This window comes from Gobius niger (assembly GCF_951799975.1).
Source record: "Gobius niger genome assembly, chromosome: 1".
NCBI classification, from domain to species: domain Eukaryota; kingdom Metazoa; phylum Chordata; class Actinopteri; order Gobiiformes; family Gobiidae; genus Gobius; species Gobius niger.
In genome coordinates, this window is record NC_136852.1 from 7,812,161 (window position 1) to 7,827,261 (window position 15,101).

General features: G+C 40.8%; 1 protein-coding gene across 1 annotated transcript in view; it reads left to right on the forward strand.

Annotated features, from left to right (window-relative positions):
• Positions 1-15,101, forward strand: part of sgcg (sarcoglycan, gamma) — a 48,877-nt gene that overhangs the window by 7,176 nt on the left and 26,600 nt on the right. Inside the window, exon 3 of the mRNA XM_079574999.1 lies at positions 8,538-8,739. Within this exon, the coding sequence (XP_079431125.1) occupies positions 8,545-8,739 (195 nt within the window). The 5' untranslated portion in view covers positions 8,538-8,544. The remainder of the gene's footprint in view (positions 1-8,537; positions 8,740-15,101) is intronic.

Genomic DNA, 15,101 nt, shown 5'->3' on the forward strand with positions numbered 1-15,101 from the left:
AGGGAACGGACAGCCCTTTTGCAGAGGAGGATCCGGTCGATTGTCGAACCTTGGATCCAGGAGGAGCAAAGCGGTTTTCCTCCTGGTCATGGCACACTGGACCAGCTCTATTCCCTTCATCGGGTGCTTGAGGGTTCGGCCGTGTCCCTCGTGGTGCCCTGTGGCGAGTGCTCCGGGAGTATGGGGTCCGGGGCCCTCTGCTAACAAACAAGAATGCTGACTATACTACACAGTGGCGCAGTGATTTGCATTTGTGCTTCACAGAAAGAAGGTCCCGGGTTCGATCCCTGGGTGGGATATTGCGTTGCATGTTCTCCCCGTGTCTGCGCAGGTTTCCTCTCTGCACTCCGGTTTCCCCTATACCACTAAAACATGTAAAATAGGAATGAAAGATGTGATGAATGATGATCTGGATCGTTGACCCAGATGTGTGCAGTCGCGCCTCTGTCAGTTTACCCCGGGGGGAAACTGCAGTGACAGACCACCACCCTGTGTGGAGAGAATGAAGCACAAATTCCTTAAAAATAACTGTGTGAAACGCTTTGGGCGACTGTAAAGCGCTAAACAAATAAGCTTCCATTACATTCCAAATATCTCAGAGCGTTTGTAGAGCCACATTATGCATTAATAACTCAAAATATCATAAATGTTAACATCTTTGTGTGATTAAAACGCATTTTGTAACACTTTATGATGATGAGTCCACACTATTAAATTTGTAAATACTCATTTTATCACATAGAAACAAATATGAGCAGCACGAGGAAGTATAGCCACACATAGCATAGAATTTTACCCAATAAATAAAATAGAAATACAAGCATTTATTTTATGACAGATATTTTCACCATCGAAAAATACCTCATAAATGTACAAACAAACAAAAGCACTCCTCATCATAGTTACTTATTTATATGCAGCTAAATATTTATTGTACACGCCCAAATAGGGTTGTCACGATAACTACATGAACTTGTTGTTTGATAAATGAGATAAACGAAGCAATTTTGGGCTCTATATTTATCATCTGTACATTTATTAGCATTTCCCTCCCATTGTGCTAGATTATGTTTCATGTTTTTGCAGTTTGTGTGGTATTTTAGGGTGGGATTAAGCACTTTTAGAACACAGGTTTACTGTCATTTTCATCTGGTATCTTCAGAGTCGATATTATCGTGATATTTTTCCTGCCTCACTATATCGAACTTCAAAATCATGATTGGTCTAATTGCAACTCATGTGTTACAAAGGAAAGGTTACTTTGTACTTTCTGAACAAGGGATTACAAAGATTTCCATTATTTTTGAGCTGGTTTCAGCGGCATCAAGTCGTCTGCAATCATATCGTTTATCGCGATATTTTCCTTCCTCAATATATCGACTTCGATTTTTGTTATCGTGACAGGCTACGCCCAAACCGTTTTCCTAAACTTAAAGGGATATTTCAGGATTTTTGACATAGGGCTTCATTTCCTAGTTATCCAGAGTGTTGCTGATTTCTGGAGATATTTGTTTTGTTATTCAAGTAGTTCTTCTGTTTGAAGAGTTTTGTGGCGCTAGGCTAGTGCAAGGCTAGTGCATTTCTATGGTATCAGCTAGCCTGCATTAAAAACAGTCTGACCCGCTCCACAGAGCACCTGAGGCAAATCACTTATAACGCCAGACTAACCATATAAATGTCTGTGTCCATAGAGTAATTTTAACCATTTTGCATTTAAAAGACCTTATATTTGAGCAGCATCAGCTTCGTGGTTGTATAAGCTACGCAGCGGCGGAGTGATCTGCTAGAAAATAGTCCCTCAACATGCGATCATTCATGTGATGCAAGGTCAGTTATATTCCAAAAATTATTCTATCGACACAGACATTTATATGGTTAGTCTGGCGTTATAAGTGATTTGCCTCAGGTGCTCTGTGGTCAGACTGTTTTTAATGCAGGCTAGCTGATACCATAGAAATGCGCTAGCCTTGCACTAGCCTAGCGCCACGAAACTCTTCAAATATAAGAACTGCATGAATTACAACAACAAAAATATCTCCAGAAATCAGCAACACTCTGGATAACTAAGAAATGAGGCCCTATGTCAAAAATCCTGAAATATCCCTTTAATATAGAGGGTGCAGTTACACGTATGACCAGAGGTGGCAGTGCATTGCTAACAGCTTGATAGTGTGAGTCAGCTATTACAAAATGCGGCTTAAAGGGGCTGCACCGAATGGTAAAACAGTGAAACCAATAACAATATACACTGCGTTCCAAATTATTATGCAAATGACATTTTTCTAAGATTTTCTAAATTGTCAACTCAAATGAGAGTCAGCATAATTTTTAAGTCTTTACCTGGTAGAGGATCATTTAAATGTGGTGGAAAAAATTTCCTAGTGATAACAGTATTTTTTTCAAAAATAAATATAGTAAAAACCTGAAAATCCACTGTTCCAAGTTATTATGCAACTCATCGTTTCAATACATTTTAAAGCTTGTAATTAACTGAAAATGGTCATTTGTTGTAGTTGTAGCATTAGGAGGTCATATTTACTGAAATCAAAAGCTATTTCAATCAAAAAAATATTAACAGGTCAAGTTATATTTTAACATAGGAGCCCTTGTGTGACAGCAGCTTCAAAATTCTTAAATCCATTAAACTTGTGAGTTTTTGGACAGTTTCTGCTTGGATTTCTTTGCAGGATGTTAGAATAGCCTCCCAGAGCTGCCGTTTGGATGAAAACTGCCTCCCACCCTCATAGAAGTTTTTTTTGTTGAGGCTCCAAATGTTCTCAACAGGGTTGAGGTCAGGGGAGGAGGGGGTCCACATCATGAGTTTCTCTCCTTTTTTGCCCATAGCAGCCAGTGATGCAGAGGTATTCTTTACAGTATGACATGGTGTGTTGTCATGCATGAAGAGGATTTTGTTAGGGAAAACACGGCTCTTCTTTTTGTAGCATAGAAGACAGTTGTCAGTCAGAAACTCCACATATTTTTCAAAGGTCATTTTCACACCTTCAGGAAGCCTAAAAGGGCCTAATGGGGCCGACCAGCTCTCTCACCATGACTCTGGCCCAAAACATGACTCCGCCACCTCCTTACTGACGTCACAGCCTTGTTGGGACATTGTGGCCATTCACCAACCATCCACTACTCCATTGATCTGACCATCCAGGGCTACACGGCACTCATCAGTGAACAAGACTGTTTGAAAATGAGTCCTCATGTATTTCTGAGCCACTGCAGCCGTTTCTGTTCATCAGCATTCAATTAACCATTTAGGGGAGGCCCGGATAGAAGGTTTATGCACAACTGCAGCTTCTGGAGGGTCCTACACCTTGATGTTCGGGGGACTCCAGAGGCACCAGCAGCTTCAAATACCTGTATGCTGCTTTGTAGCATCTGTTCTCCTAATCTGATGTGTTTGTCTGGCTGAAACCGTCCATATTGTGCCTTTATCGGCACAAACCCGAGTGTGCTCTGAATCATCCACAAATCTCTTATCAGTATGATGATTACGCTTAATCTTTCATGAAATATCGAAGGTTTTCATACCTACACCAAGGCATTCAACTATTTCACGCTTTTCATCAGCAGAAAGTCCCTTTTTCTTTCCCATATTGCTTAAAAATGATGATCTGCATAATAAAGTGGAACACCCTTTTTCAGTAGTTTTTCCCTTAACTGGGCTTAACCCGACAACAAATCGTCCCAGGTCTCTGAGATTAATGTCAGTGATTCATAGAGCCCCAAGACACGATACCATCCATGAGTTTCATTATTATTATTTTTTTTTTTACCTTTTTGACACAAAAATCCAATTTGCATAATAATTTGGAACGCAGTGTACAAAGTTTATTCCAAAACCTTCACAATTTACGATTTATAGACTTATAAATCCACTGCACAAAACGGTATCGATATGTCTTCATATGAAACTGTTCACTCCTGGCATTGTGTGTGTTTTAAAAAGAGTGAGACTGTGCCTACGCTGTGACAAAGCCAGAGTAACCTTTGGGAACTGTGTGTGCAAGGTTTTCTGTTCAAGGTTTTCTGAAAAGACTTCACTCAGTTTGACATCTTGGCGCAGTCAGTGCCATTTACGGTCTTATTATCAATTGGAGAAAAACTGTGCAGCCTTGGCGGGATAATGCACGGAAGCAACGAGACCCCAAAATACTGTACTTTTTTTGTAAGAAGTGATGGTGGAAAAAAAGTCAGTTTAATGATATATCTGCTCAGCATGCTTGTCTAGTCCCTGCAAATCGCGCCCCTGAGCTCCTCCGCCGCCCCACTGTCAGATGGGCCAAATGTGCTGACTGGGACGCTCTATAAAAACTCATACGTTTGGAGCCGTTATAACCCAGGCAGCTCCTTTTCGTGCACGCGGAAAACGATCACTGCTTGTGTAACTGTGGCCGGAAACACGCTGACTCTCATTCTTTTTTGGTTTGGTCGTCATCGATAGCCAGAGAAGAGCGGCCGCTTTAATGAGAGCTCTTTTCCTTCTAAAACCTCGTGGATCATCTCACTTTTTCCATGGAAGCACACGGAAAACGCCCTGTCGGTACAAGCTTGAAACGGTTTAGGAAATAGAATAAGAGTTGTGCTGGGGTGTAGTTTTCGACTTAAAGTGACTCCTGTTGCATGAGTCGGAGAGGCCAGTGCTTGCGTAGGAAAGTTTTATTGGTTGCTTGTTGGGGAAGTCATGCGCTTACTCCACAATAAATCAGTATTTACTTCCCTCTCAGTGCGACAAAACAATAATGCTTTCCACTAATCATAACTGTGAAAGGAAATCAGGACATCCATCAGCAATGACTGTCTTTTAAAGGGGCTAGATGCAAGTTAGTCATTTTATGCTCACTACTGCCACCTCAGGTCATACATGTAACTGCACCTTCTATATTAAAGGGATATTTCAGGATTTTTGACATAGGGCCTCATTTCCTAGTTATCCAGAGTGTTGCTGATTTTTGGAGATATTTTTTTTTTTGTAATTCAAGCAGTTCTTATATTTGAAGAGTTTCGTGGTGCTAGGCTAGTGCAAGGCTAGCGCATTTCTATGGTATCAGCTAGCCTGCATTAAAAACAGTCTGACCCGCTCCACAGAGCACCTGAGGCAAATCACTTATAACGCCAGACTAACCATATAAATGTCTGTGTCGATCGAGTAATTTTAACCATTTTCCATTTAAAATACCTTATATTTGAGCAGCATCAGCTTCGTGGTTGTATAAGCTACGCAGCGGCGGAGTGATCTGCAAGAAATTAGTCCCTCAAAATGAGATCATTCATGTGATGCAAGGTCAGTTATATTCCAAAAATTACTCTATCAGCACAGACATTTATATGGTTAGTCTGGCGTTATAAGTGATTTGCCTCAGGTGCTCTGTGGAGCGGGTCACACTGTTTTTAATGCAGGCTAGCTGATACCATAGAAATGCGCTAGCCTTGCATTAGCCTAGCGCCACAGAACTCTTCAAACATAAGAACTGCATGAATTACAAAAAAAATATCTCCAGTAATCAGCAACACTCTGGATAACTAGGAAATGAGGCCCTATGTCAAAAATCCTGAAATATCCCTTTAAGCTCGTGCATGACGGCACTTCAGACCCCGAATTAACAGCTTTTTGAGTGACAGTTCTTGATTTTAGAGGCAGTTGTGGTGAACAGGTCTGGGCTCATTCTACACATTAGGACATGGCTGGAACATGTAGGGGGAGGAAAATACATTATTTTAACATTTTTAAACTCCATATAGTCCTTTTAACCTCTTCACTCCCACCTGAACCGAGAGGATCTTTTTCCTCATGTCATCAGATTTTTTTTCCATCATTTTTTTGTTGGGTATTCAACTCATTTTTGTAACTTTTTTTGTAACTTTTTTTGTTGTTTTTTGTCACATTTTTGTTATTTTTTCGTCCATTTTTTTTCATCACATTTTTGTCACATTTTTGTCATTTTTTGTAATTTTTTTTCATCACATTTTATCACATTTTTGTCAGTTTTTTGTAATTTTTTTGTCACATTTTTGTCATTTTTTGGTCTTTTTTTGACAATTTTGTGTCAGTGTTTCGTCAATTTTTGTCAATTTCTTGTGACATTTTTGTAACATTTTTGCCACTTTTTCATACATTTTTCATCACTTTTTTGTCAATGTTTTCTCACTTTTTTGTCACATTTCTATCATTGTTTTCGTCTCAGTTTTGTTGCTATTTTCACAGCTTTTTGCCTGAAGCTTTTGGACAGGGGTAAAGCCAAACTGGAGAAAATGTGCTCAGGTTCAGGTGGGAGTTAAGGGGTTAAACTTGTTCTCCTGTATTGTCCATTACAGGGCTTGCATTCAGCTGAACCTTTTGGAGCGTTTAATTATTCTCCCTCAGGACAAAAAAAATACCTGGAGTCAAAACACTCGCTCCTCACAGGCTGTTGTGTCACACGATCTCGGCAGTGACCACAAAATCAAATGGGAACTTTTTTTCTCGGTAACTGGAAAGTGCCGAGTTCTGAGTGACTTCATGACGACAGGGACTCGGAGTCTGACGGGACCAGTGGTGGTCAAAGTACAAAATACAAAAAATGTGCCAAATCCCTCTCCTGTATGGCAGCAGTTCCCAGTCCTTCATTTCTACTCCAAGTACCCCCTAAACTGTTCAGTGCAGCCAACTGTTTTGAAAATAATCTGCCAAACTCGGATCTATTATTAGTATTTAATTGTGCGTTGTTTTCATTTTCATTTTTGTTCATTCAAGCAATGGCACGGAGGAATACAAGGTAGACAATAATCCACTTAGTGATGTCATGTAGTACAAACGACAATATATAACATGTAGATATGAAGATCAATTCTGCCTTAAAGGAACAGGCCACCGTTTTTCCATACTGAGATATGTTCTTACCTGAGCTTAGACGAGTTGATGTGTACCTGTCTGGTCTTTGTGCCCGTGGAAGAGCGTGGTAGCTTCCAACTTCACCCCCGTTTGGAGCTATAGGAATATACTGGGAGAGGCCAAATGCTAACAACATCCTTGGTCTTTTTGTGTGACTGAGGGCACACATAAAGACCAGACAGTTACGCATAAACTTGTCTAAGCTCAGGTAAGAACATATCTCAGTATGTAAAAACGGTGGCCTGTTCCTTTAAAGCAGTACTAAGTAACTCTTGCCCCTAGAGGCCATGAGCGCAACTGCAGGTGTCGTAGCAAGTTACGATTTTTTAACGTATTAATTGTCTTGGAGAGTAAATACTACACTGACAGGAGTCCCCCAGAGGGACTACGAAAAGGATTTATTAAGGTAAACACGTTACTTAGTACGGCTTTAAAGGACTTATTTTATCCCACCCCCAGATCTCACTCAGTAATTACCATATTGAGCTTCACTGTTGTATTAAAAATGAGCAAAAACACTATGAAATTTAAAAAAAATTACTGCAAATTATCATTAAGAATAAGTTTTCTAGTAAAATATGTTGAAAAACTGTCCAACAGTCATTGTATATTATATTTATTTCCAGGCCCCCCTGCTAAGTGCTCGCTCCCCGAACTCCTGATTGGGAAACACTGCTATGCTGTACGGCAACACCACAGGGACAAACCTTGTTTTTTGTCATGAATCAATGACTGTACAACTGCACAGCGCCACCTACTGTTCATATAGTGCGTATTTTAAGGCTTTTGAAATAAACAAAACATATGGACAAATTGACTTTTACTTTGGACAAAAGAAACACTACTCAAGTACAGATCCTAAAAACTGCAGTTAAGTACAGTACTTACAGTAAATCCATTATGTTACTGCCCACCTCTGGAAAGGACTGCATTTTCTTCATTTTAAAAAGTTGCTGTTTACCACCCAAAAAAAACCTGTGCATGACTATGATTACTAAAGTTAAAGGCGAATAAAGGACCCTTTCCTGAAAAAAGAAAACTTGATATTTGTGTGTAATTGACCTTTGTGTACCTAATGGCTTTATGAATGGTCAGCATGGCGCCTTTACTTTCGATCACGGTGGCCTCTACAACGCTCCAGGAACAGTTGTTTTGTAGGTTTTCTGGTCTGAGTGAAAACTCTAAAAACAGTTGGTCCTGGAGTGTTGCAGAGGCCACTGTGATAAAAAGTAAAGGCACCATGCTGACCACTCATACAGCCACTGGGTCACTGAAAGGTCAAATGTGCACTAATAAAAAGGTTTTTCCACATAAAAAGTTACATAATGCACCTTTAAACGTCTTACATAATAAATTCAACAAAACCGACTAAAGCAGAGAGAAAAACTGTTTATTTACACAGCACTTTAACAACTACTCCCTGCCAAAGTGCTTTCCAGAAATGCACCAATATTCCCTCCATTACTCTAAGCCAACGTCTTCTGAATGAAACATCACAGAGATGCAAATTCTTGATGTAAATTTATGTTAATGCTGGTGGCACATGTTGCAGCACGTATGTTCTCCGAGCTGCTCTTAAACTGCTTTTCTTTTTTTTCTTTCCCAAACTCGCACGGCCTCACTTTGACAACTGCCCTTGTGTTTTGCGATGTTGCAGGCAGCAGATGGTTCGGGAGCAGTATGTCACCTCCGCCCCGGGCCTCGGCCCCCCCAGGGCAGGGCCGGACCACGTCCACAAGATCGGCATCTACGGCTGGAGGAAGCGCTGCCTCTACCTGTTTGTGCTGCTGCTCATCGTCATCCTGGTGGTCAACTTCGCCCTCACCATCTGGATCCTCAGGGTCATGTGGTTCAACTCGGTACATCACTCTCTTTGTTCATCAGCTTCAGTGGTGACTTTTAACATGCCGCAAAAGGCCGCACTAATTATAGTCGCAACATGTCGTCTGCAAACTACAAAATATCCCGTCTCCATGAGCTGTTGTTGTGCGTGAAACCTGCAAATCCTGTATTTAAGCCCTTCACAGACATGTTCTGAGACGTGACTGATGCTTGTGCTGGTTAGTTCAGCTCATCTATTTCAGTGTTTCAGATGTTACAGGGAAAATTAACTTTGTTGAGCTCATAGTCATGCTCCAACATGGTTCCCTGTTTGTTTTTCTTGGCTCTTGTTGCGTTATAGTCCATATAATTGATTTTATTCAAACTTTATTTATTAGCCTACGTAACTTGTTTAGCTTAATAAATACTTTTCGCAGTCCCTCTGGGGGTAATTCAAGTGATAATGGGATAATTGTGGGGTCTTTCATCTCCCCCTGGTGTCTCTGGCCAGAAAACCACAATTGCAACTTCGCTGCCACCGGGTCAGAGCCACCAATACACACTAATGGAATCTTGAAGAATAAGCCAACAGGCTAACGGGCAAAGCTAACTGCGGGCTAGCGCCACTTATAATGTATTTGCAGCCAAGTTTGAGGGAAAAATGTTATGTCTATTAGGAGTGTGACAATATATCGATTTTCCGATATATCGCGATGTTTTGCGGTTTGTTTTTTTGTTTATTCCGATATCGATGCTTTTGATGACGTCATGCATATTAATGGCGCAGCAGTGCTTCACTATTTTCACAATAGAGGCCAACAATGATCAAGAATTCAGTCAGGACAGCAGGGGGCAGCACTACAGCTTTAACCACTTGGACCAAACACTGTCACACAAATAATTTACTTTTAATGATAGTTTTTGGGACAAGGCCTCGTGGAAGACCCAGGACACGGTGGTGGGACTATGTCTCCGAGCTGGCCTGGTGTCGCCTCGGGGTCCCCCCAGAACAGCTGGAGGAGGTGTGTGTGGATCGGGAAGTTTGGGCATCTCTGCTGAGACTGCTGCCCCCGCGACCCGGCCCCGGACAAAGCGGAAGAAAATGGATGGATGGATAGTTTTTGTATTTATATATAAGATTAATTTGGGGTTTATTTATTCCTTTTTAAATATGATCTGTGGTTTCTTGTTTATTTAAATGTAAATGAAGTCACTGACAGGTTAATGACCCATTTTCAAGTCGGGGATCATTTATAGACAGAAAAAAGTGGTACGAAGCACATGAAAAAAAATGTAAATGATGAATAATATGTGGTATGTTAAAATGAAGGTTAAAAGTAGAATGTTTTTTTAAATCAATATCGTAGGTTATTTTTGTGCAATATATCGTTTATCGCAGTATCGGCGTATCGTGAGATAATCGTTAAGCCATGTATTGCGTATCGAATCGTGAGGTACCCAGAAGTTCCCACCCCTAATGCCCATTGTGTAATTGGATGTACAATATCCCTCTCTCCCCTTTGTCTTCTCTGTAGTATTTACTCTCACGGACAATTAATGAGTAAAAAACCACAACATGCTACGACACCTGCAGTGGCGCTTATTGCCTCTAGGGGCATGAGTTACTTAGTTCTGCTTTAAATTAAAACTAGAAACTTGTAAGATTTTCTTTAAGACACAACATGTGAACTGCTGCCTGCTGAGGGTGTGAGTGCATTGGTCATGCTTAAGGCGACACCCAACATTACACTTTTGCAATGATGAGATGACATTAGATGCACAACGTGAGGAAAATGGCACTCACCAAGACGAGGCCACTCTGGGATTTTGCCATAACGGCTGAACCGGTTGCAGTTTGGCACATTTCAAACAAGTTATTTTTTCAAGAACTAAAAAAACATAGTAACAGTTTCTTTCTGTATATCGGCTTGATCATGTTTTCCAGGCGAGGCTGGCAGTATTTTGCCCTCGGGTCTTGGGTACTTTGCCTGGAAACCGTGACTGTAGCAACTCCATTTCCACTGAACATACGCAAGCAAACAGGAAGTGAAGCAAACAGGAAGTGGGGTAAACCAATCAGCGAAGGGCGGGCGTCTTTTGTATTAATCGCACAGGATTATGAATCACGAAACTCACCTACTGTAGATGTATTTTTGGTCATTTTCACAGCCGAAAAAAGCTCTCTCTCCAGTGCAGCATCCGTAGATTGTTATTGAGGGGACTTCCGTGAACAACATGTGACCACAAATACACAAATCTGATAGCACGGACTCGTTTGAGTTTTCTGGCGTGGGTCCCAGACTGATATCCCTCTATATAAAAAAAATACAGAGAGGTATCATTCTGGTCTCGCCAGGATATTAGGAACTGTCTGCCACAGGGGTTCGGCCATATTGACAAAAATGAACATCTAATAATTTTGTTCACTTTCTCGATACCGATGATGAAGCCATATTTTTGCAAACCATTAGAAATATGATAGCGACATCGACATTTTGATGGCTTTGTCGCTTTAAAAAGATAAACAAATAACCACAAAAGTGCAGGGGAATGAAAACACTTACTTTCCTTTTTGAGAGACCACATCAAGTATACTTTATTTGGATTTTAGCATCCATTTTTGTAACTTTTCTTGACATTGGAGATAAACTGGATATTGTAAATTTGCCCCCTTCCATAGGCTGTAAGCTTTCCAGGCGAGAAGCTTTTAGATTTGGGTAAAGCTGGAGAACTGGAGAAAATGTGCTCGGTTGCAGTGGAGGTTAAGATATTAACTTGAAAACACCTCCCACCCACTGCACCGGACTGTAGAGGAGCTGAGCAGCTCTTTCAGTGGCAGGTCCTTCATCTGTAAAGTAACATGTGCAATAACCGTCCTTTGCAAAACTATGTGCAGTAATCTCTGTGTCAGCGCCGCTTTATTCCCTGTACCAGCGTCACTTACTGACAACCTGCACCTCGATATTCTACTTTTTATAATCTGTTCTAATTTTTATTCTATTTTTATTTTATTCTTATTTCCTTATTGTTATAATTCCGCCCCCTAGGATTTTTGCTTTTACTGATTGTACATTAGGGCTGGACGATATGGACTAAAAGTCATATTCCGATATATTTCGGTTGAATGTTGATATACGATACATATCCCGATATTTTCTGCAAAGTGAGAGCTATGAAATAAAAAGTTAAATCAAAGTCAAAGCCAAATACGAGTAGTTTTATTGAAAACTCACTATAAAATGTAAACATAAACACTGTATAACAAAGCACCGTATGGTGCACATGTAAATAAAAAATATCTTCAAATAGAAATAGGATAGAAAATGAAATAATCTTTTTCAGCGTTTATATATAAAGAGATAACAAAATAAAGTGCACAGTTTAAGACACACTTTTTAAAAATCTGCTTGATATTCTTTTTGTTAACTTAATGGCTGATCTGAATTTGAAATATCCAGATATGTGCGATATGATCTATTTCCATATCTCATTTAAAGCAGTACTAAGTAACGTGTTTACCTTAATAAATCCTTTTCGTAGTCCCTGTGGGGTAAATACAAGTGTTTATGGGATGATTGGGGGGGCTTCCATCTCCCCCTGGTGTCTCTGGCCAGAAAACCATGTTTGCAACTTGACTGCCACCAGACCGGAGCCACCAATACACACTAATGGAATCACGAAGAAGAAGCTAACATGCTAACTGACAAAGCTAACTGCGGGCTAACGTCACTTTAAACAGTGTTTACAGCCAAGTTTGAGTGAAAATGTTTTTTCCCATTGTATAATTGGATGTACAATATCCCTCTCTCCCTTCGCCTTTTCTGTCAGCGTAGTATTTACTCTCCAAGACAATTGATTAGTTAAATAATCGTAACTTGCTACGACACCTACAGTTGCACTTATAGCCTCTAGGGGCAAGAGTTACTTAGTACTGCTTTAAAAATATATCGATATATCGCCCAGCCTCACATAAGATACCTCTTTTTTCTACTATTTAACTGTTTGCACATTTCCTGTCTGTTTTGCACACCCAGAGTGATCTTATTAAGTGCCGAATGTAACAAGTGAATTTCCGTTGTGAGATCAATAAAGGATTATCATATCTTATCTCATCTTAAAAGCTTGAGATTGACAAGGTCTCCGGATGCTCTAGTCATTTATCATTCGCCACAGCTGCCCTGGGGTCGACTGAAATGAGGTTGTCAATCTGCGCCGGTATCACTCACGCACTCACGCACTCACGCACTCACGCACTCACTCACTCACTCACTCACTCACTCACTCACTCACTCACTCACTCACTCACTCACTCACTCACTCACTCACTCACTCACTCACTCACTCCCGCTCTACCGACTCTCCCTCCCTCTCCCCCCTCCTCAGTAATCGTTGTCTCCATAATTCCTCAAACCATTGACTTGATTTCTTTTTTATTGCTTGTAAGTTGTTGATTGTGTTTCTGTTACGGTTTTCTCTGCTTCTTCAGTGTTTCCAAAGCCCTCCAAGCCGCCGCCGCCGCCGCTGCCCAGAGTTTAGTATTTGCGCAGCGGTGTTGTCCATAAACGGATTCGGTCGCTGCCTGTCCAAACACAAGGCTTTATGCTTTGGTTGTTTCATCGAGTCTCGTCAGCTCTCTGTCTGAGGTCCAGATGGCCACTGTGGATTTATGCTCAAGAGCCACCGCAAAGCCTCGCACTTTTCACTTTCCACACACGCAACTGGCTCCGGCTACACTAACATCAACGCCCGAGCACAAGCCGTATTTCATAACCTGCCGCTCTATTATTTCTGGATCGATAAGGCCGACCGCTGATTGAACTCGTTTCTCAAAATCACGACTCTTTTTGTTAAAGCCTTGGAGCAGAAATAGTGGTTTGCACACAGTTCCCAGAAGCTCAGTGTCTTTGTCAGAGCGTTGGGAACATGTTTCACAACAAAAAACTCACTTTCCTGAAGTTCAGTACTTTGTGAATTTATCTTAATAAGAAGAAAGCTGTGGGCACTGATAAGGGGAATGTGCCTAAACTAGGGCTGAAAGATATATCGTGATCTTACCGATATCGAGATGTGAACATTCAACATATTAGCATCGAAAAAGCGTATTGATGTCGAGATGTGAACATTCAATTCGAAAAAGTAAGATATAAACCAGGGGTGCCCAAACTTTTTGTCTCCGAGGGCCAAAATGAAAAAGTGAACGTGAGTCACAAACATAAGATTAGGGCTGGACGATGTGGACTAAAACATGGCGATGTCAAGCACGAAAAACACATTTAACTGCAAATTATAAAGTAGTAGCAGTAACTTTACCTCATTCGTTACCTCAAAGAAAATGCCACATTAGATTATTTTGAAAGTGTCAGTTCAGCATCAATTGTTTTATAAGTCAATTTTTAACATATACTGTTGCTGACGTCAACAACCTTTGCAATAAAAGTTGGAAAACTGTGAAAGTTGATGCTACAACGCTCTGTAATTGATTAATACCAAGACACCACAACAGTGTTTACTTAACTTTGCGAAAGGAGTGAAACAGCGCCCCCAATTTGACGCTTGTGGTCAAAAAGCGTACTGCATCCTTATTTACCATTGAGAATGAATGGAAGAGAGTTGGTGTTAACCACATGCAGCCAAAAGTAAGTCACTCTCTGGCGGGACAACAGAATTGGGCCCCACTTTGGGCACCTGATATAAGTGATATAGATTTTCATCAACCGATTTCGGGAATGTGACGTCTTATCGCTAAGCATTATGGGATTAGCAGCAATTGTAAACTAATGGAGACTTTAAAAGTTAAAATACTGGAGTTATTGTGTTGTATTGCAGCTAACGGAGTTGCTCCACGGCTTTTTTCTCCACTTTTTATACTGTTTGTAGCTAATGTTAGTCAATGGAAATGTATGCTAACAGCTGCAAAGATGGCAGATCTCTATGGTAACTGTGTAATTTCCCGAACTCTATAAAATTGCACTCTTTTGTATTCTGTTTTTATTTTTCTGAAAAATGCTTCTTAGTTAGTTTAGTTAGAGATCGGTGGTCATACCGCCTTTGCTCTGCCCATTCCCACCAGACCTTGGAAGCTAAGCAGGGAAGGGCCTGGCAGGACTTGGATGGGAGACCGTTTAGTAACACCAGGAAGCCTAGCGAATGTAGTGTGTGGGTGAGTGGTTGGTGGTGGTCGGAGGGGCCAATGGCGCAGACTGGTTGCCTCGCTTCCGTCAGTCTACCCCAGGGCAGCTGTGTCTACAATTGTAGTTTACCACCACCGGGTATGGAGTGAACGAATAGTGCAATGTAAAGCGTCTTTGAGTGTCCAGAAAAGCGCTATATAAAACGAATGCATTATTATTATTATTATCTGGCATGAATATCGAGATAGGAAATTTTGTCCATATCGTTC